Source organism: Panulirus ornatus, chromosome 59 (genome assembly GCF_036320965.1).
Source record: "Panulirus ornatus isolate Po-2019 chromosome 59, ASM3632096v1, whole genome shotgun sequence".
Taxonomy (NCBI): Eukaryota; Metazoa; Arthropoda; class Malacostraca; order Decapoda; family Palinuridae; genus Panulirus; species Panulirus ornatus.
This window is the reverse complement of record NC_092282.1, coordinates 4,436,502-4,460,011: the sequence shown is the minus strand read 5'-3', so window position 1 is coordinate 4,460,011 and position 23,510 is coordinate 4,436,502. Positions and strand designations below refer to the sequence as shown.

General features: G+C 37.9%; 1 protein-coding gene across 4 annotated transcripts in view; it reads left to right on the top strand.

The window, feature by feature from the left end:
* Positions 1–23,510, top strand: part of tweek (transmembrane protein KIAA1109 homolog tweek) — a 141,562-nt gene that overhangs the window by 100,519 nt on the left and 17,533 nt on the right. For all 4 annotated transcript variants that reach the window (XM_071696084.1, XM_071696086.1, XM_071696085.1 and 1 more), the window contains exons 59-74: positions 162–308; positions 1,888–2,149; positions 3,573–3,772; positions 4,568–4,941; positions 5,998–6,117; positions 6,506–6,664; positions 8,491–8,693; positions 9,640–9,793; positions 10,895–11,075; positions 11,939–12,251; positions 14,493–14,622; positions 16,788–16,877; positions 16,996–17,315; positions 18,592–18,817; positions 19,988–20,163; positions 23,009–23,231. In XM_071696084.1, the coding sequence (XP_071552185.1) occupies positions 162–308; positions 1,888–2,149; positions 3,573–3,772; positions 4,568–4,941; positions 5,998–6,117; positions 6,506–6,664; positions 8,491–8,693; positions 9,640–9,793; positions 10,895–11,075; positions 11,939–12,251; positions 14,493–14,622; positions 16,788–16,877; positions 16,996–17,315; positions 18,592–18,817; positions 19,988–20,163; positions 23,009–23,231 (3,278 nt within the window). The remainder of the gene's footprint in view (positions 1–161; positions 309–1,887; positions 2,150–3,572; positions 3,773–4,567; positions 4,942–5,997; positions 6,118–6,505; positions 6,665–8,490; positions 8,694–9,639; positions 9,794–10,894; positions 11,076–11,938; positions 12,252–14,492; positions 14,623–16,787; positions 16,878–16,995; positions 17,316–18,591; positions 18,818–19,987; positions 20,164–23,008; positions 23,232–23,510) is intronic.

Genomic DNA, 23,510 nt, shown 5'->3' with positions numbered 1-23,510 from the left:
AATCTGTAGTAGTCTAAGATTGATTGAATTTGATGTAAGGCCAAAGAATCTGTAGGTTTCCAAGAGTAATTTTTTGACAAACCTCTATGTCGTTCACCTTGTTCATCAAACTTTTATGTCAAATAAATTTTGATATTGTGTTTTATATTTTTACTTCTCAGGAAGTGCTAACAGCCACACAGCAGGTGTTTGAAAAGGTTCCACAGTTTTCATCTTTGTCCTCTGCTGCACACATTACAAATAATGTGTACTTGCAGTTAACAGTTGATGACATTGGCATCTGCTTACCTCTAAACCCTTGCCGTACAGTAAGTGACTTTATTTCATACCCAAAAATATCCAAGTTATGTCCAGTGAATGGGTAAAAGTATGCAAGTCTAGTACCATTGACAACAGGTACCCTGGACAATCATCGTAAGTTTTTTTTTTTTTTTTTTTTTATTGTCGCTGTCTCCCGCGTTTGCGAGGTAGCGCAAGGAAACAGACGAAAGAAATGGCCCAACCCCCCCCATACACATGTACATACACACGTCCACACACGCAAATATACATACCTACACAGCTTTCCATGGTTTACCCCGGACGCTTCACATGCCTTGATTCAATCCACTGACAGCACGTCAACCCCTGTTTACCACATCGCTCCAATTCACTCTATTCCTTGCCCTCCTTTCACCCTCCTGCATGTTCAGGCCCCGATCACACAAAATCCTTTTCACTCCATCTTTCCACCTCCAATTTGGTCTCCCTCTTCTCCTCGTTCCCTCCACCTCCGACACATATATCCTCTTGGTCAATCTTTCCTCACTCATTCTCTCCATGTGCCCAAACCATTTCAAAACACCCTCTTCTGCTCTCTCAACCACGCTCTTTTTATTTCCACACATCTCTCTTACCCTTACGTTACTTACTCGATCAAACCACCTCACACCACACATTGTCCTCAAACATCTCATTTCCAGCACATCCATCCTCCTGCGCACAACTCTATCCATAGCCCACGCCTCGCAACCATACAACATTGTTGGAACTACTATCCTTCCTACTATTATTCTGGATCTTATATTTCAGTTTCTTTTCTAAGGTATGTTTTAAAGTGATATTGGTAAATATTTTAATGGCTCAAAGATAGTACAGCTCCCACTTTCATCATTGTTGTTTTTCTTGATGGTCTCCTAGTTGCTTGTTCCCTATTTTCAATATTTTCTTTCTTTTTTTCATACTTGATTGCCTTTTCCCACATTAGGGAGATAGCAACAAAACCACAGCTCCCAGTCTGATGCTCTTCACATGCCTTCACTTTCTCAGTCACTACCCTCCTATACAAATTACCAGGTACACTCAACAAACGTATTCTTCTGTAGTTTGAACACTCATCTTTTAATTGCCTTTCCTTATACAGTGTAGTTCCATCTACATCTGATACATCCTGCCACACCACTTTAGTGCATTCTCTGAATAAACAGCACTGGTAAATAACAGTAGGGAAACAAATGTTTTGCACTATGGATTGCACTTGATTTTAGAATGTACTTGTAAGTACAGATATCTTTGATCTGCCAGTCATTGTGGTTCCATATCTTCATCAGATGGCTGAAATGTAAGCAGTCTGAGGTTTTTGGTTCAGACAGACATGGTTTCCTTGTTCTTACACAAGATAATTGTATTTTAGGGACATCCCAGTCATCTCGGATAGGTGTATTCCAAAAGCAAATGGAGTGAATTACTTGTTGAAAAGGTTTTTGGTTTATGATGAAGAATGTACTTTGCAAGTGGATAGTTGTATCATTTACATAATCTGCTATGCATATGATAATCAGCTTGATGTAGGTATCAAGATATTTCCAAGATAGTTCCTGACTTATATTTTTTTTTTCCTTTCTGTAGGTCAGCCATCAGGTAGACTCAACAGAGACACGAGATGCTCTGGTTGTAACATTAGAGAGCACTATTATTTCTGCTTGTAACTCTGGTTCACTGGTCTGTAAAGCACGCTTCAAAGGATTCTGTATGCGTTTTGCTCCTGAATTTGAAACAAGTTTAGATGACTGGAAGCCAGACTTCAAGGACCCTACAATCAACTTGTGCACAGTATCGGAGGGAACATATGAAGTTTGTAGTCGCACTGTTGCAGGACATTCAGAAAAAGGTATAACTTTAGTTTCATGCATTGTATGGGTTGTTTCAACCCTTGTCCTTTGAGTTAAAGAACTGGTCAAATGTATAGTTTGTCAATCTGTTGTGCTTTCTCCCACTGTATATCAAAGTGAGATGTAGAATTTCTCAGCAGTTCATGACCCCTACACTTTCTTTAAGATACTCCATGCAAGATTGCACTCTTATACATGTTCTTTTTCCATATCCTAATTTTCTACATATATTAGCTCACGTTTATTACCAGTCAGCCAGACCTTGATACTAACTTACTTTGAGTAAATTTTACTAGAAAGACTCACAAATGAGACCACTAATGAATAAAAAATTATCTTAGTGGAAGAGACCATTGATTTTGATATATGTTATTTACTTACCAGAATAAAGTAATGCTCACTATCCACAGCCAAGCCACACAGTCTATTCCATGGTTTAGTTTATCATTGTTGTTTGCCATTTCCTGCTTTAGCAAGATAGTTTGCCCTGGAACAGATGAAACATCTTTTTTGCTCATGTTGACTCTGTAGTTGTCATGTATAGTGCACTGAAACCAGAGTCCACTATTCTCAATCAGACTGAAGAGACCAGTTCTGTAATTTTCAGTGGCTGCTTCATATACCCTGGTTTAGCTTACTAACACCTCTCTGCCCTTTTATACCACATTATTCCTGTTTGCTCTAACCCATGCAAGTCTCACATCCCTTGAATGTTTAGCTTGCAGCATATCAAAGTCTCTTTCTCCCCATCCTTCACTTTCCTTCCTGGTCTTCCACACCCTTGTTCTCCCTCCACTTCTTCCACATAGATCCTCTTTGTCAATGTTTTTATACATACCCCATTGAGTGTAATAATGATAATGATAATAGGAATGATAGTAGAGATACTGTAATGATTATTTATTTATTTATCATACTTTGTCGCTGTCTCCGCATTAGCAAGGTAATTCAAGGAAACAGACAAAAGAATGGCCCAACCCACCCACATACACATCTATATACAAACACTTCCACACATGCACATATACATACCTATACATTTCAACATATATACATACACAGACATATACATATATACACATGTACATAATTCATACTTGCTGCCTTTATTCATTCCTGTTGCTACCCTGCATGAAATGACACCCCTTCCCCCTGCACACTCGTGAGGTAGCACTAGGAGAAGACAACAAAGGCCACATTTGTTCTCATGATGTAATGATAATAATCATAATAATGAAATGATAATGACAGTATTAGAAATGATAATGATGTAAATAATGATAGTGATAATAATGGTAATAGAATGATGATGATGATCATAATGATAATAATGATGGTAATACTAATATTAATAATGACTATTGATAATAAGAGTAGCAATAATAATGTTAATGATATCATGTATGATTTTCATTCATGCAGCAGAGAATGCTAAGTGGCTCCTGAATGTTCAGTGGCAGATGGAGGGTGTTGACATTCATGTGGATGTCAATATTGGAAAACATCTCAGTGCACTGGCTCGCACACTTACCATGCTCACAGGGGCTCCTGACACAGCTGTACCTCAAACTAATTATGATTCTGATGATGATGTTGACAATACTGATCATATTACATCCCAGGTATGAAAATTATCATAGTATAATGATTGATAGTTATTGTTTTACAAAATGAATATGATCTTTCCTCAAAATTGATTGCCCAGTTCCTGTCACAGGTTTTGCAGACCACTCCAGCCCTGTTATGACTCACCCAACCATACAAATATTATCACTTTTTAAGAAAAGGCTTTTCTCTTTGGCTTAGTCTATACAATGTCCTCATTTTTTTTAGGTGGGTTTCATGGTCAGGATTGTCAGTATTTATTTATAGTCCTTAAAGTAACTTTAATTCCTGTACCATTATACTTTGGAATAGATAGTAACTTGCCATCATGCTTATGACCACAGCTTCCTTAAACACTTTTCAGATCCACTCACTAACAGTTTCTTGCCTACTCTTCATCTCACTCCGCATCTAAACTCCCAGCTTTTCCATTCCTGAGAAGTATTATTGCTTTTCTCACTTCCTTTCTCATGTGTCCTCTCTCTCTCTCTCTCTCTCTCTCTCTCTCTCTCTCTCTCTCTCTCTCTCTCTCTCTCTCTCTCTCTCTCTCTCTCTCTCTCTCTTGCTCTCTCTCTCTCACTCTCTCTCTCTCTCTCTCTCTCTCTCTCTCTCTCTCTCTCTCTCTCTCTCTCTCTCTCTCTCTCTCTCTCTCTCTGATTGACTCATTATGCCAAATTCTACATAGATTGTATGATATGAGAAGAAATAAGAGGATTGTAGATCAGTATTAGGAATTTCTTATTCCCACAGAATTTAACAGTCATGTATAGCATGCATTGTATCTTCTTCATTTATAAGTTTTTTCATTTCAGCAAGAATCAGCCACACTGCGAAGACAGTTTACTCTTAATGAGAGCCTTCCAGCCTTTATATTTGATCCCAGTCTGGATGCTAGACAGAGAGCCAAGCTCTTGGAAATTGAAATGAATGAACAAGCCAAGACAGTAAATGACCTCAAGATGCTTGGGGCTTCTGCATCAACCATTGAACAGGAAATGCGACGACTGCAAGAGCTGGAAGCAGTGGTATTCCATGATTTCCGCAGAGATGTGATAAAAAAACTTCGTCGCCAGAGTGTGAAGGCAACATCAATGAAGGATCGTCTTGGGCTAGGGCCCAAATCTCATCTCAGATCGAAAAGCTTCAGGGTTCCCTCACCTACTGTTGAGGTGAAAGAGCCACCAATGTAAGTGAGTCTAGACTTTTGACATTATAAAGAGATATTGATTGTTGCATCATTACCTTTAGCATTATTCATAGTTCATCAGTGAGGAACTCTTATTTATGAATGTAGAATGGTAACCCATAGTATGTGTATAGGACATACCCAACAAATGTGGGATCCAGATTTTTTCTTCAGTTAGCATATCCCATTTATCAATGACTTTTGTAACATATTAGTTCTACACAGCTTTTCATGCTTGTTACTGTCTTAGTTTCTGCTTATTTCAGTGTACTGTTCACTCTACATTTTAGATACTTCAAAGTTGTGATCTTGCCTCTCATGTCCCAGCTCTCTTACAGTGTAGCTAGATTTATGGCTGCCATCCTGCCTTTGTGAATTGGCTCTGTTAATTCTTTTTACCTTAATTATTGCCTGCATTGGAGTTTTACTATGAGATTTACATGTTTCTATGAAATTCACATTTTTTTGTAATGAAGGTTTGAAATATCCTTTCACTGGGAATAAGGAAGAAAGAATGTTACTCAAAGACAGGAACATGCAGTAGACACATTAGATAGAAGTAATCGATAGGAACATTAATAGGAGCCACTAAACATTTCATTAGAGATGCCCTTTACCAGTATCCTGTTAAAGGTGAGGCACAAAAGGCTAAAAAGATGCACTGAGTTCACCAATTATGGATACTCTTACCCACTTGAGGAAGTTCCCAGAGGGAGCAGGATTCAGATAGATAGATAGATAGATAGATAGAATTCTCCTTCCAAAACATTCTCTTATTCCCTCTGAAGTTTGTTGTTGCTCATTCACCCCAGTTCTCACTGACCCTTTTTTTTTTCAGCCTTTTCTCCTTCCACTTTGCCGTGTACATCTCCCAGTCACTTGCACTCATTTCCTGTAGGTATTGCCAATAATAGTAATACTATGATACCAGGAGATTATATACATGATTTTCTCTTTATTTCGGAACTGGAACTTTTATATAAACACCCCATACTTAGCTAGATTTTACCTTCAAGGATGATGGTACCTTAATGAGATCAGTTTTTCCTGTTATAGGAGCTGTGGAAGTCGTGGTAGTATTGACCAAGCATCAATAAGTGTGGATAGTTCACCATGCCACACTGCCAATGATGCTACTGCTCAAAAAGTCAAGTTTGTGGATGGATCTACTCATGGGTGAGTTATGTGCATGATGTACAGTACTACGATTGTAAAAGTATCAAGTTAAAAGAGTTATATCAAGACAGGTCATTGTTCAGCATGACATTATACTGGAGAAGTATTTTTTGTCTAACAAGTTAGCTTTGATGCTAATTGAGTAATTTTTTTTTTACAATTATGGGAAATTTTCCCACTCCAATATACATTACCTTAGATTTCTTTTTGTTCTCAGGGTGTTGACGTGACATACTTTTAACATATATTTTATGTTTTGCCAGTTTCCCTACTGCAATATACATTACCTTAGATTTCTTTTTGTTGTCAGGGTGTTAACATGACATTTTTAACATTTATTTTGTTTTGCCAGTTCATCATAGAGTTTTATTTTCCCATGTCCTACCAGACGACACTTGTCCTTCACCAGTGGTTCATCAGATTCTTACCCAACGGATGAGATTGATAATGGTGATGTGTTCCTGACAACACCAGGGCATATACGAACCCCCACACCTACCAATGTATCTGACACGGAGACGGAAACTATTACTATCACCAATTTCAGGTATTCACCTAAACATTTACCTTACTTTCCCTCTACAGATTGTTTTAGAAAATCATACATAAATACTCTGCTCTTCATTGACTTGTTAGATATTGGTTTGTAATGCTCTTCACCACCAAGAAGGAGGAAATAATGTTGAAAAGAAATTATGAGTTAATGAATAATCTACTTGTATCTGATATCTTGTAATGCTCATTCTTGTGACAGTAGTAGGATCAAATACATACATCCTATCAATTCACTCACGTGTATCCTCAGCTTATGTCCACTCTGCTCAAGTCAGCTGAGGCAAACACAGTAATAAGCCTTCCTTCATTTTTCTCTTTGATAGTGAGTTGAGCCTCATAGTAAGTCAAACATTTCCATTCACACCTCCACCCTCACACACTTAAACCAAACAATTAGTATACTGTAAGTCAGGGCAGGAAAAAGAGCATTGTTAGATATTTTGTGCTATGCTAATCTTTTTATCGAGGCTTGAATTTCACTATTTGTTTGAAGAGGGCTCAAAAGGGAAATCATATGGAAGATAGGACTTAAAAGGGGAAATATCATGGCAACTGTGTTCAGCTGAACGAGTTCTTTGAGAGTATATATTGGAAAGGTAGTTTTATAATAAAAGAATATGCCAGTGTGATTGAATGTTTTGTGAAATCCTCCCTTGAGTCAGAACATGGGTGCCATTGGATGTAAATTAGAAGAAAATGGTAAAAAAGTGAGTTGCATGGTTCAATAAAGCATGTCAAAAAGCAAAAGAGCATAGAAGATATAGACACCACTGTACTAAGTCTGTAGGAGAAACAAGAACTGCAAGAAACAATTACTGTAGGAATAAGGAGGGAAAAGCAGAGAAACTTTAGAGTGAAAGGAAAAGAATATTGTGGTCAAGGCAAAAGATAACCCAGAACTGTTAAAAGTTCATCCTGAGCAAACTATCAGTTAAAGAGTAGCTAATTACATTAAGGGATTTGACAGGAAGAACTGTTCAGGAAATCAATAAGAAACTGAATGGTAATTTTGAAAATGTTTTCACTGTGGATGCTAATTGTCCCAGTGTTAGCAAGATGATATGAGAAGGCAGATCAAGAGGCAGCAATAAGGATTAGAATCTTAGACTAGGTAAAAGATATCTTAGTAGAAGAGAGCAAAGGATACTAGTTACCAGAGCATTTCAAAATGTGATAGGGTATCTAGTGGCATGCTGTGGAATCCGTCTTAAGCCCATTTTTAAATTCATGGTGTATGTAAATGGCTTGCCTGATGGAATGAATTTTTACCATGAGATATGGATGTTGTCTAGGTCAAGAGAAAAATAGAAATAATGATTAATGAATCAGTATACTGGAGGACCTGGACAAACTTCAAAGTTAGTCTTATAAATGTGTGATGAAATTTATTGCCTACAAATGCAAAATTATAAGGATGGGACAGTAAGAGAAGGCCTTAACAGAATTATTACCCCTCATTTGATAACCTACATGACTGTATGTGTGAATAGACCTCTTACTAGAGCTCCACATCAGGAGTATTGTAAAAGAAGCAGACTGTCTGCTGGTAAGTATTAGAATCATATTTGTGTTGGGATTATGCTTACTGATCCAGTTCACTAGGAGCTAAATCATTTTGTAGAATAGTTATATTGTTTCTGTTTGTCGTCCAGATGCTAAAGCTATTTTGCATTTATTATTCTAGATATTGAAGCTTAAGATTCTTTGTGAACACAGCAGTCTCAAAAGAATAATGATACTCCATGTAGGGATGTACCATATCCTAATTTAAGCAATTTACCATTTGTGTGAATTATAGTATGGATTTTCTGTCCTCAGCAATGACAACATAGGTAGTACAGCAAACAAGAATGTTGGTGGTCTGACAGGCCTAGTGTCAGTCCTAGATAATGATGTGACTCATAATGCTGCTAGCGTTAGTTACTTTAGAAATGAAAGTAATCCTGGGGGTGGTGACAGTGGCAGCACACCTGGAACAGCAACAGCACCTCTTTCTGGCCACTCTAGCACTCACAGTTCAGGTAAAAGTTTTGATAAATTGAATTACTGGCACGGTCTTCTTTTGCCAAATGTTCTAAGTCTACGAACTTCATAACACTCTTCACTTATATAGATTCCTGCCATGACTATTTTGAATAAGGAATTCTTTGAATGTATCCCAAGTACATAGAAAAGAATGCTTGTGTTTTCTTTAATTCCTCTCTGTTGCCATGCATGAATTATTGAATATCATTCTCTTCTCTTTAGACAGTAGTTCAGGGTCATTCAACCTGTCTTAACACAGTTATTCATGTATTTCATTCACTCAGTTTGACATTATTTGTAAATAAACCTTCCATTATTTCTCTGTCTTTCATGGAACATCATGTTAGTATTTACTTGTTTGTGTATGAAAACAACATTCCAACTTATATTTCCCATTAGTTCATTAATCTCATTCTGCTCCTCATTCTTTCCATTGAGTGTTTCCCATTGATTAATAACTCTATAGTATAGTTGCTCTCTTTTATACTCTGATCCACCGTGTACAGTTGGATTATGCGTACCAAGATCTGAGCGTTATATATGACAACTGAAAACTTGTAAACTTGTGTACAAATATTTTCATTGTTTGGGTGTCTTGGATGCTAACTCACAAAGGCAGGAAAAGTAATTGGGTATAAAGAAGTAAATTCATTCTCATTCTCTCTGTTTTGTAAAACTTAAGTCTCCAAATGGTATTGCTGTTTACTGATGTTTATCTATTCATATTATTCATAATTGCCCCAGGAACCCTCTCTGAAAGGGTCCTAGTGTTGCTCTGCAAGACACACCATGCCACAATAGTAGCATGGAGCGCTGTTCTGAGTTGCATCACATTTGTGGCAGAGATCATAGAAAGGGTTAAGTCACCGATTGGGCTGAAATGTTATTTGCATCACATTATTGTGTTCTGTTCATGTAGTTGTACATCATATCAATCTGCAGGGCCTATCACACCAGGTGGCCTCGGGTCAAGCAGCTCAGGTACTGTCAAGCCTTTGGATCCTAGCATTGACCTGGAACTTGATGTCCGGGTCTGTATCAGCTCTGGAATGTGTAACCTCTACACTAAGTGTGTCTCGAGGGAAGAAGAAAAGAGGTTAGTGACTCTCATCTGTTGTATTACTAAATTTTCATGAGTTCAAGTAAACACCCTAAGGATGTGAAAGTACAGGATATTGGAAAGGATATCAAATTTGATAAAATATTAGATATATGTGAAGTGTACTTGGCAAAGAAAAAACGAATTTCTCACCATTGCTGGTATTGGCAAAGGTCGTGATGTGTTGCTGTAGTTGAGTATAAAGGTAGATAAGAGTGCTGACTAACAAACTCCCTCAAGGAGTATATGCTTCATAGATGAATCTTTTTAACTGTTCAAATAACCTGAAATCCTTAACAGAAAGTCCTCACCATTCTACTAAATATTTAACCTTTTCATTCCTGATCAGTAGAGCCATAACCCCAATTTGTTGTGTGCTCTGGTTTCATGTAAATACCATAAGTAATTTGCTGTTTTAGCTACCATGCAGAAATGTCACCTAGCACAATTACCCTGAGAAGACCACAGTGGGAGGACACAGCACACACACCCGACCTGGGCCTATCTCTGCTGCACAGTGTAAACAAATTAGATTATATAAGGTTTAAATGACAATAACAACCAGCTGTCATATTTGGACACACAAGTAGACCATGAAGGATGATTTTAGATAGACTACAGGAAGTCTCAGTCTCCAAGCATTGCAGAAGAAAATGAAAGCCAAGGTTGATTTGTTGGTTTGAATGCCAAGATTTAAATACTTTAGCATGACACTCAAGTTTTAAATGTCAGCATTACACTGTTTCAAAATTGGCTTCGATTTTATGTGGTTGTTTGAGTGGCTTATATCTTATATTGTTTAGATGGCTTGGAATTTTTCTTTAATATATTTAAGTGGCTTATATCTTATATTGTTTAGATGGCTTGGAATTTTTCTTTAATATATCAACAGCTCAACAGTTATGAGACTTTTTTTACCCTGGCAGATGTGGGAGACAACTTTTTTCAGCATTGTATAGAGTGAAAGTGTCAAAACATGGAAAGGCATTATTCAACTTCAGTGTGTTATGGTAAACAAGAATCCTTATTTTATCATCAGGAATGAGTATTAAATTCATTTAGAACGGGAGGATCTCAGTACTTTTTTATTTCTGACAGAATGAAGAAAGAACGAAGTTTCTCAGGAGGAATATCTGAGACTCCCAGTAGTCCTGGCTCTGTTCGTAAGAAAAACGAAGGCCGGCCCAATTTATCAACAAGTAAACTTCGAGCACCACCTCCACCCTCCCTCTCAGTTTCAGCAGACACTGTCTTTTATATCCCAGGTCTTGATGTCAAGGTTAGTTGTAGATTTCAGAGCATTCGCTATTTCACAGATTTTATCAATGATAGTGCCCTGTAAGAATGTCCAGCATGCCATGGACATATTTGAAGCAAGATTTTACAGGCAGGAATCTCTTTCAACATAATCAGTAATGCATGTCTGTGAACATTCATCTGTATTTAGGCATTCTTTCACACACACACACACCAGTAAACTTAAAGTTTCCCTGTAGAAGAGATATTGCAAGAGGGACTTTGGATGTTGGTGAAAGAAATGGAAAAAAGAGGTCTACCAGAGGAATTGGGGTTCTTGAACGGGGCTAGTATTGCAGCTGCTTGAGCTCTGCCTTGCTGGTGTTGGACTAGGCTCAAACTCTTTTTATAACATTACAGATTTGGATATGTGTACAAAGAAATCGGAACAAAATCACCAGAAACATCAGAAAGTTAAGTTCAGACCCAGCAATGTAGTGTTAAGCAAAGGAGAGTCTGTTAGAAAATAAAGCCCTTTTGAAGAGGGCTCTTTTCATCATGATATTACTCGTGTCATGGTTTTAGGGAGTGCTCCCTCAGGTGGTCGTGTTCTGCAATTTCTTTCATATTCACCAAATACCTCAGACACCCTTTTCATAGAAGCATCCTTCTTATAGCAGAACCCACCACTTCACCCTGGCAAATCTTCCTCCCACAACTTCTGATGGTATTAGAATTGTTTTGAGTTATTCTCAGACAGGCAGTGTTGTGGTGTATTTTCATAAATACAAATACCATTTTACACCACATTAACATACAGAGAATGTATCATTGCTCAGGGATGGGCTGCAAGCTGACAAGCCAAATCTCTTTGAATTAAGATTATGGAAAAAAAATTTCTTTTAGGTACATTATGAGTCACGCAATATTCATGAAGAGACTCCAGTAGGAAGTGGCAGTGGTGTATTTGGCACTGGTCCAAATATGCAACCAGAGGGATATGGCTGGTCTCCTGCTGGCACAACAGGTGGCACCAGTTCTCGCAAGAGTGGCATCAGCAGTGGCGGCATCAAGCGGGCCTCGTTATTCACGTGGTTGACATTACAGAGCATACAAAGAGAGACTACAGTGAGCCCCAACATTCTAGAGTTTTTAGAGTTAGCTCTAGAGCCACTACCAGTACCAGAGCCACAACACAAGTCACCTGCCACTTCTCAAGGTAATGTACACTAATAGTGTTCATATGAAAATGAGTCAAGTATGGTCATTTTGTATCATTATTTATTCATATGTTTGCACATCATAGCACAGAAGCTTTTGAAATGCTCTCTCCAAACATCACAGAGTTGAAACTTCATGACATATCAGTCTGTTTCAATGTCTCTCTCATGTTCACATACATTTCCATTATAAAAGAAATGCAATACCTTATGTTTAAGAACTCTCCATTAGTCATCAGCATGCTGATGTAGATTTTCTTTTGTTAATATGAAGTACTTTTACATTTATTTTTGATACATAGTCATTATGACTGAGTAACTGTAGTTATTGATAGCACAATGTATTTGGTATCCCTGTGTCTATAATGTAACATATGGACAAAACACTTGTCTGGTGATATACTGCATCCACCTTAACTGGAGAACCCTTCCATGTCAAGCAGCTTTCTGAATCATGGTAAGAGTGAGAAGCACATAGAGTTTTGCTTTATGTCTGTAAAAGTAAAGTGGATATGAGAAGATTGAGAGCAGAATATCATATATGAAGGAGCTAAATGAAAATAGATGCAGAGAGAATGCATATTATTAGAGAGAAAGTTAGAGTAAGGAAGTAGATGTACAAGTATCCAGAAAGCATGGAAGTTTAAGATGAGTTGGGATTTGGATGTTTAGTGGATATCCTTTGTGAGCCATCCTGTAGCTGAGGAGGCAATGGAAGTTGAGTCATGTTAATTTCTTCATTCTGGTTATGATTCAGTGAACACTTTTGGTTAATTCCAAAATTACAGATATAGAATTTGATTTCATGACGCTATATTTTTCTTTGAATTAGTTTTGGTCTAAGATATAGAGGGTGATATTCAGACTAGCCTTAACAGGTTTGATTTTACTGCTACTGTTCTGTTAGAGCTTTTAGCGCCCTTGCTGAACTTGATATGATTGCCCACTACACCACATGCAGTTCCTCTTTCTGTGGCTCTCTTGGATCAGTTTTTTTCCTCACTTTGAAAACATTTTAGCTTTTGTGTTGAATTATAGCACATGGTATTCGTTTTAATTGTTAATATACTGCTAAGAGATGTTGCCAGTGATCAGTAGTAAATGTTATATTTTCTCCTTGATATTGTCATGTAACTATGAATTGCTCATTTGTGCTTCTTCCAAGGTAAGGCTGAATATGTAACAAGAAAATCCTCAGAATTAGCAGTATTAATTCATGAAAAAGAAGTTACCCAGTCCTCCCAGCCCAGAAGTGCTATCTAATATTCATGCTGTGTAGTATCAATGTGGGAGAGGAATTTTGCATTCCACCTTTGAGTGTGTGCTTCTTTATACTAGTGAATGCATATCAGAAAATCAAAATTCTTAAAAAACTATTTGACTCACTTCTACCATCTGAAGTGTTCCCTGAAGGCCTAGAGTTAGTCCGGTAATCATAAGGATCCTTCTTCTCGTAAGACTTTCGAAATGCAAAATTGTCAGAGCTTGTAAGCGCAGTAAAATTGCATAAACACTTTACCTATTGGTGTTAACCCTATTGTGAGTTTGCAAAAATTTGAATTACAGTACCTTCCATGTTTTTAGGTAGAGTATACCTCACAGTGAGTATACTTTTGTATGCACATCCTCAGACAAACTGTCAGGTGATGAGTAAGTCATATTAGCCTGAGTAAGAAATGGAGAAAGTTTATTTCAAGGGCAAAAAGTTATTCCACAGTGAGTATTATACTATTAAGAATAGAACTTAATGTGCTTTTTCTCTCTTCTTCATATTTTGTTTGCCAGCTGTTGTGATCTGTTGTTTTAGAACTGTTGAGACTGCATATCAGTTTTATGCCTATTGACTCTCACATTCTTTGCTTGACCCTAGAACTTGCATGAATAGATATCACTCATCTGGCATAAAAGGGAGGAAAAATCATTACTTAAAGTTTTTGTATCTATTGGTTATTTGTCTGACCTTTTTACAAGTATTTACTACTACTTATTGTTTGATGATTGACAATAATTATGATTATTGATGAGAATATGAGTAAGATTGAATAATATATATAATTGATCAAGTTGGTCAGAACATAAAGAAAGACAAGTTTTTCATGCATGATGGTGGGATTTCAAGCCCTGTCTTGCCGTTCAAGATTTGATAAATGTGATTGGTTGATTCGACTTTATTGCTGTCTGTCTTCTGTGCCTTTCATGGTGATGAAGTCAAAATTTTTAATGAATTTTATATTTAACAGAACCTGAGCCAGTGTTCAATGTGGATGTAGACACTTCAGGGGCTGCTGGTAGTGGAGGTGTGCCATATGTATATGCATCTTTTCCTGTTGATGTGGTTGTTTACTTCCACATGCAGCCATCAACTATCAGGTACATTTTAATTTTTATGATAATTAGTTTATATACATATACTGCAGATTTGTCAAAACATGATAATTTACATGATTTTTGTTTCATCACTTTTCTGCATATCACTCACACCCGTACCTTCATGTATAAGATACTTCCTCATGCTACCTCTTCATCTCATTCTTTTCTCACTCACACCCATACCTTCATGTATAAGATACTTCCTCATGCTACCTCTTCATCTCATTCTTTTGTATTAAAACTGTTTTGCTATTATATAATTTGTTTATGGATGGGGTGGTTAAGAAGGTAAATGCAAGAGTTTTGGAGAGAGGAGCGAGTATGCAGTCTGTTGGGGATGAGAGGGCCTAGGAAGTGAGTCAGTTGTTCGCCAGTGATACTGCTCTGGTGGCTGACTCGAATGAGAAACTGCTGAAGTTGGTGACTGAGTTTGGAAAAAAGTGTGAAAGGAGAGAGTTGAGAGTAAATGTGAATAACAGCAAGGATATTAGGTTCAGTAGGGTTGAGGGACAAGTTGATTGGGATGTATGTTTGAATGGAGAAAAATTGGAGGAAGTGAAGTGTATAAGATATCTGAGAGTGGACTTAGCAGCGGATGGAACCATGGAAGCAGAAGTGACTCACAGGGAGGGGTAGGGGGTGAAGGTTCTGGGAGCGATGAAGAATGTGTGGAAGGAGAGGACGTTATCTCGGAGAGCAAAAATGGGTATGTTTGAAGGAATAGTGGTTCCAACAATGTTGTATGGTTGCGAGGCGTGGGCTATGGATAGAGTTGTGTACAGGAGGGTGGATGTGCTGGAAATGAGATGTTTAAAGACAATATGTGGTGTGAGGTGGTTTGATCGAGTAAGTAATAATAGGGTAAGAGAGATGTGCGGTAATAAAAAGAGTGTGGTTGAGAGAGCAGAGGAGGGTGTTTTGAAATGGTTTGGTCACATGGAGAGAATGAGTGAGGAGAGATTGACAAAAAGGATATATGTGTCAGAGTTGGAGGGAACGAGGAGAAGTGGGAGACCAAATTGGAGGTGGAAGGATGGAGTGAAAAAGATTTTGAGTGATCGGGGCCTGAACATGCAGGAGGGTGAAAGGCGTGCAAGGAGTAGAGTGAATTGGAACGATGTGGTATACCGGGGTCGACGTGCTGTCAGTGGATTGAACCAGGGCATGTGAAGCGTCTTGGGTAAACCATGGAAAGTACTGTGGGGCCTGGATGTGGAAAAGGAGCTGTGGTTTCAGTGCATTATTACATGACAGCTAGAGACTAAGTGTGAACGAGTGTGGCCTTTATTGTCTTTTCCTAGCACTACCTCACACACATGAGGGGGGAGGGGGTTGTTATTTCATGTGTGGTGGGGTGGCGATGGCAATTAATAAGGGCAGACAGTATGAATTATGTACATGTGTATATATGTATATGTCTGTGTGTGTATATATATGTATACGTTGAAATGTATAGGTATGTATATTTGCGTGGGTGGACGTGTATGTATATACATGTGTATGTGGGTGGGTTGGGCCATTCTTTCGTTTGTTTCCTTGTGCTACCTCGCAAACACGGGAGACAGCGACAAAGCAAAAAAAAGAAAAAAAAAATATATGTTTGTGTGTGTGTGTGTGTGTGTGTGTGTGTATGAGTGGATGGGCCATTCTTCATCTGTTTCCTGGCGCTACCTTGCTGACATGGGAAACAGTAATCAAGTATAATAGATAGATGAATGAAATTGTTATTATTATCATGGTTTCAGTGCTTTACACATGACAGCTAGAGACTGGATGTGAGTGAATGTGGCCTTTTTGTCTTTTCCTGGCACTACCTCGCTGAATGGGGAGTGATGGCTATTTCCTATGTGGTTGGGTGACGATGGAAATAGATGAAGGCAGGAAGAGTGAATATGTACATGTGTATATATGTGTATGTATACATTGATATGTATGTATATGGGCATTTGTGTGTATATGAGAGATTGGGCCATTCTTCCTCTGTTTCCTTGCGCTGCTTCGCTGATGCGGGAAATGGCGGTTAAGTATAATAATAATGATAATAGTAAAAAATATGTAGCATTTATGGGATGGCCTTGATTAGGTCCTCTGCTGCCTGTGTGAACTCAGCTAACAAAAGAAAAAAATTATACAGCTGATATTAAATTTCATGTACTACATTGCAGGTTTTCATGTCAGCCAGTGTCACGTGTGGAATGTCTTTTGCAACTGCCATCCCTTAACCTTGTCTTTTCCTCCAAGAGAGCTGAAGATGGGTGAGTGCATTCTAGCAGTAAATTGTTTATTGTGGTTAGGTATGATATTGTGTAAAATGCTATATCTACCATTTTCCTTGTTCCTTTTGGTTAGTCATTACAGTTAAATTCTTAACAGATCAATGCCAGACTTGGGCAGTAAGCTCCAGGCAACTATTGGTGGATTAAGTGTAACAGGCGTCTTGGAAGACTTCTCTCTCTATGTTTTCCATCCATATGGAGGAAAACAGCGTGGCACCTCAGGAGCTCCCTATTTGGCAACCTCACCCCTGGGAGCACTCACAGACAGTGAACGGAAGGACTCCCTCAGTGTCATGGTAGAATTTGTCAAGTTTCACATTTCCAGATCACGTAAAATTAACTTCAAGCCTGAAATCAGTACCAAAGTGAAATCATCTAATGTTGCAGACTCAGCCAAGGCTATCATCAGGTTCTCCAGTGAGTTGTACACCTTATTCTAAAGTGTAATATATTACAGGCAGTCATTAGCTTACTTCTATAATCTGACTTTCATTACTACTATTTTCCATCTACACATTCATGTACTAGAAACAGTCCTCCTTGAACTTCTCTGGTACTGCATTCCAGTTTTATGTTACTCAGCTTTAACACTAACTTGTATTCTATTGTAATATTACCTTTACATTAACAGAAGTCAAATAATGAACACAGTGACATAGGGATAAGACAATAAACACATGTATATAAACAGATACCAGCTGCTTTGAGGTGATATGATTTCATCCTCATGACCTGATATCACTCATAGAATCAGAGGTACCTTATTATAATGACCTACTACATCTTATATATCAGGGATATGCATGCATTGGTGTCATTAAACTAAACACTTGATATCTTCAGAGAGCATACAATAATTTAATGGAGTGCACGCTGAATATATATGAGTCATAATCACATCAGGCAGCTCACAGCAGATACTCAACCTTATCATCTTCGGAGATATCTGAGCATGTTCGTGGACTTTTCATAGTAGTGTGTTCAAAAGCATCACAATACAGGGAGCCATTGTAACTGTTAAAAGTGTCCAGGATAACACCAATCCTACTAAAAAGAAATTTCTAAATTGAATTGTTGCTTTTGGCATTAGATATTTTAAGAAGTATATTATAATATTTTTTTACCCTCAAAAATAGTGTGACCCAGACAGGTGAAACCATCAACTGAATGAACATTTTAGCATATCTGGCCTTAGTTTTTATGAGAATTTCCTTTACAAATACTTAGCTTTTCTTGATATATCAGAAATGAGAGATAGTGCTTTTATCTTTATGCATAAATTTTTCTTCAGTACCTTATCTTCCCCTCCACTGGTTCATTGCACTTAGCTTCCAGTTAGAATGGATTAAAATGATGTTATTTTCTTGATAGGCAGATCTGTAATGAATCCACAGCTAGAAATAGAAGTATACAGAACAGGAGAGACATTGATTAGAGTCTGTTGAGTAAGCTTGGTAAGTTTTATGGGAAGTGTTAATTGAGAGGACATTGGCCTGCACAGAACTTCAGATTGGGCAGGAGCAGTGTAGCTTCAGAAATGGTAAAGGACGTGTGGACTAGGTGGTTGCTTTGATGAATTTGTGTAGGAAATACGTGGAGAAAGAGAGGGATTTTTGACATTTATGGATCTAGAGAAAGCTTCATGTGGTTATTAAAGCAATTTAGTAGTGTAATCTTAATTCTCTACCCTCAGCCATTGTGGACATAGGGGCAGCACATTTCAAGTATGACATGAGGAGGTTGACAGAGATTCTAGCCTTTCCTCGGGCCTGGTACAGGAGATCTATTGTGAGACGATTGTTTTTAGGAGACTTCACTGGTGGTGCTATGTCTAGTGAGTGGGATGAAGCCAGCCCAGCAGCTTCTTCAGGAGAGTCACTTCCCAGTCATAATGTGCCACCCAAACGACATTCTTCAAGGTTGTTTTTTCTTACTGTTGTATGCTGTAGCTCATCTTGTCTGTAGAAATTAATTCATAGACCATTTTACTTTTACTCTATATTCTACTATAATTAATGCTAATCTTGATAGATCGTAGATTCATTGCAATAAGATACTTCTGCATCTTACATTTGAAGTTGGGCTTGTAAGTGCATTGTATGTTTTTAAGTTTGCTCAAAAGTTGTTACAATTATTATTATGAGTCCTGGGTTATGACCCCCATTTCTCCAAGAAAAATATTGTACCACATGGCTTAATGGAATTATATGAATAAGAACATGGTTAATGCAGACAGTATACATATATTTAAGAAGTGGTATGTTAGTAAAGAATGTTCAGAAGATAGGGCCCCCACCCCTGCTTAGTACAAATTAGTACAAAGCTCTGTGAATAGTAAAGGAAGAGCATGTCACATTTTGCATATTTTCTTAGTGTTGATTTTTTGTCATTGGAAGTGATAAATGTCTCTTAAAGCCTAGGGAGATTGTTTCCAGTAAAAGCTTTCTCTGTCACTATAGGGGAGTCCTCCATCCCTCTTTTGTTCTGTCTTGCCATTTGTTTATAGGTTTATGAGTTGGATATTGATGTACTCAGGAACGAAAGAAGGCTTCTCATACTATTCATCGGCTTAGGTCATCTTCAGTAGCAAAATCTTGTAAGGAAGATGAGATTGTTGATGATAATGACTTACATGTAAGGTTGAGGCATTCAAGAAAGTGGTTTGGTTGATTCTTAATTTGAGCTTAAGATTCATTGAGTAGGTATGCAAATAATTCATAAAGATTATTGTATTGTAGCTGTCAGAACTTCCATCATTCCCCAAAGCAAGATACAAACATCAGATGGGATATCCTAAACTTACAGTGAGACAAAACGAATGAACTGATATGCTTCCTGATGCTCAGATATCATGGTGATGTTGCAAGGACCTGTCCCTACTGGATGAATATCACTGATATATTCAGTTTTTCATTTTGATTTTATTTGTTCTACAAATAAAGTGAATTACTGATATCCATTCCTTCAGTATTTTGCCAGTTAGCTTGTATGTGAAAGTACCTGTAGTAAATATAATCACATAGATTTTGGTTCAAGGTGGCAATATTAAGCTACTGACTTCATTTGAATTAATGATATTTCTTCTACAGCTCTGCTGAGGGCAGTGACAGTCGTAGAGAGAATGGGAGCATAAGTAGTGGAACAGGCCAAGCAACACCCACAACTGCTCAGCCTTTGGGTGGTGCTGGTGCTGGCAGTCGTGCACGAGATAAACTCAGACTTAATTTTGATTCTGATGTCATCAGGAAGAGTCCGAAATTGACAGGTAGTGTATTAAAGTATTGTAGATGTGTTAGCTTTACAGATAGTTTCACTTTGACAGTTTAGGACTCATGTAATGGTGATGAAAATATTGATAGGGCATTATTCACTCTGTCATTACCTGTTTGTACCAGCTTTGGCAAGCCACTCTCTCATGTCCCAAATCCAGCATTCCAAAATCCTTCCACTTAAATCCAGCACTTGTGCAGGTACAGGTCATCATTTGAAATCCTCAGCACTTCAGCTTCTGAGTAATTGTCTATTGCTGATTTTGCTTATATTGCATAAAAGCTGACTAAAGAAAAACCTTATTACATGAAGCAAGTGACCCATTACCCAACACAGAAACTGTAACCCCTTAACCATGTCCTTTACCTGATGCTTCCAAGTTTGAACTCCATTTCAATAATCTTCCAAGCACATCCACACTGGCTCCTACAAAGAATGAAATTTTGGACCTACCTTCTGCCTCTCTTCTGGCATCAGCCTCATTTCAGCAAGATAACACTCATATTTACTCCCCTGCGACCTCATCTAGGCCAGATGCAACACCTCAGCACTTCACCTAAGTAATCACCTTAATTTGCATAAGTTTTGGGAATGGAAACTGCCAAGAATTTTTAGTAAGTGCAGTGAATAATTCTAGTCTTAATGTGGGGAAAATATCTACAAGATAAGTTATTATTTATTATGTCTCCTGTTTGGTCTCCTTGACATAGTAGATACCCAGAATTCAGAAAATTCCAAAATCCAGCATCTGCTCTTAACTGTCTCTGTGAAAGCCACTGCAGCCAGTGAAGGTTAGTCATAAGTTAAGGGATAAAGGAAAAGATTAAGGGATAAAGAATATGACTTGATTGAAGAAAGTAGAGAAAATTTGTGAGATTAGAAAAGTGGCATGTGAGGAGAGATACTTAGAGATTGAGTGAAGATTGGTTTAGAGTAAGAGGAATGAAACTACTTGAGTAGATGTTAAGTGGAGAGTGATTAGGGAGGCATTGCGTTAATGTGCAGATGTATAATGAGCAGAAGGTGAGCTATGGATGCATGGGAAAGATTATTGAGTGGTGGAATAAGAATGTTAAATTGCTGGAGAGACAGACAAGGGAGGTATCTTGTTGGTACCTGTAAGGAAGGACAGAGTGTGATAAGGAGTACATTAGAAAGTGGTACGAAGTGAAGAAAAAGGTATAAGAGCAGAAAAGAAATGGAGAGAGACTAATGATAAGCTGCAGAGAGAATAATGAAAGGAGGCAAATATTGAGTGGACCATTTGATATATACAGAATGACATTAAGGAGAGTAGATGGAGAAGTGATATCAAAGATGTGAAAATGAGATGAAGTGAGTACCTTAAGAAGAATGTATCAGATGATAGGGAGGTGGATGTGGTGTGTTTGGTATAAGGAAGAATTAAGAGTGTGAAAGTCATGGTGAATAAGATTGTAAGGAGAGAGGAGACCTCTTACAAGGTTAAATGTGGTTGTGTTAGTAGTAAATGAGAGCAGCTAACCTGGGAAGAGCAGTGTGCTTTCTGGAAAGGTAAAGTAAGTGTGGACTAGGTGTTTGCTTTGATTGATATATGTGTGAAATGAAGAAAGAATCTCTCTTTTTGTGAGGTTTATGGAGTGAGACAGAGTGTATGATGTGGTTGACAGAGATGCTTTACAGAAGCTGCTACAGAGATATAGGGTAAATGGAAAGCTCCTAAATACAGTTTGGAGTTTTTACCAGGAAAGTAGAATGGTGTATGATGCCAGATGAAGATGGAGAGTGTCAGGTGTGTGTGATGTTGTAACAGTTTGATCGTTTTATAGACAGGGTGTTATGGTATTGTGAGGTAAATGGGAGGGCCATGGAACTATGAGTGGGTCTGTAATATTATGGAGGTGTGATGGGCATGTGTGGCAAATCAGTTGCTGTTTGCAAATGACATGACTCTAATGTTAGATTCCAGAGAGAAACTTTAGAGGCTGATGTTAGAATTTGGGAGAGTGAATAAAAGAAGAAAATTCAAGTGAGATAAAATGGAAAGTGAGATGATAGTCTGTTGTAATGGGGTTAGACAAGATGGTTTAAATAGATGGAATGCTTCAGGTATCTGGGAGTGGACATTGCAGTAGGTGGAATAATGGGAAAATGAGTTACGGGATGGAGGGGCCTAATGTCCTAGATGCATCAAGGAAGGAAATCTCGATGTCTGTATGGACAAAAATGGATATATCTTAAAGTATAACATTCCTAATGGTGTTTTATGGACATGAGTTTTGGGCATTGATTGTAAAAGAAACGAAGAGGATTGATGTGCTGAAAGTGAAATTTCTGAAGACAGTAAATACCTTGAGGTGGGATAATTATATCAGAAATTACATTTTCAGAGAGAGAGAGAAGGTAGCAGCTGCAGTCTGATTTGAAGGGTTAACTAGGGTGTGTTGAAATTCCTTAGACATATGAAGAGGATTAATAAAGAGAAACTGAGAAGAGGATATGTGTCAAGTGGGAAGACAAGGAGAGACTGAGATGATGGGAGGATGGAATGGAGGCTTTGAGGTACCAGGGCCTAAGCTTTTAAGGGTAGCAAAATGTGCACATTGGACAGAATGAGTTTGGGTTGTCAGTGGACTGAACCAGTGCATATGAAGAGATCAAAGTAAACCATTGAGAAATTTGTGAGGCTTGTCTATGGATAGTACATAACAGCTAAATATTGTATGTGTGCAAACGAGGTTGTTGTTCATTTGAATCTGACACTGTCTCATCAAGGTGGGAAAGGTAGTTGGTTTTAAAAAAATTGTATTCAAGCATGGTTTGTCTCTGCATGGTTAAGATAGTTTCTATATGATATTCAGGTGGGAAGACCGAGAGCATCAGTGAGGAAGGTGATGATGCTCCGGGAGCACCAGCAGATGCAGTTGAAACATCAACATTTAGAACATCAGGAGAGATGGATGGAACAGGAGCTAGTCAGATAGCAAATAAAGCTGGTTCATGGGAAACTCTGGTGCTCTTTGCTGTCAACTTCACCCGCCTAGGCGTACAGATGAATATGGGGAACGTGATGGGTAATGTTGTGTACGTATTGTCTTGTTGTGTTTAGCTATTTGCATTGCAGTAAATTCTAGTGGCTCATGTAGAATCTTTGATTACATTGGGTTTTGTAAACCATTGATATTGGTATTGATAACTTACAGGAGGATTTTAGAGATTGCAGGATTTCAAAGGAAGACAAGTCATGAAAAAATTAGATTTGTTAAAGGGAAGATTTAATTTTGCATTATGATTCCACCTAAGATATAGAAATATTGTTTTCACTATGATTTCTAAACCCTAGTTCTTTGTCATGTACCACTA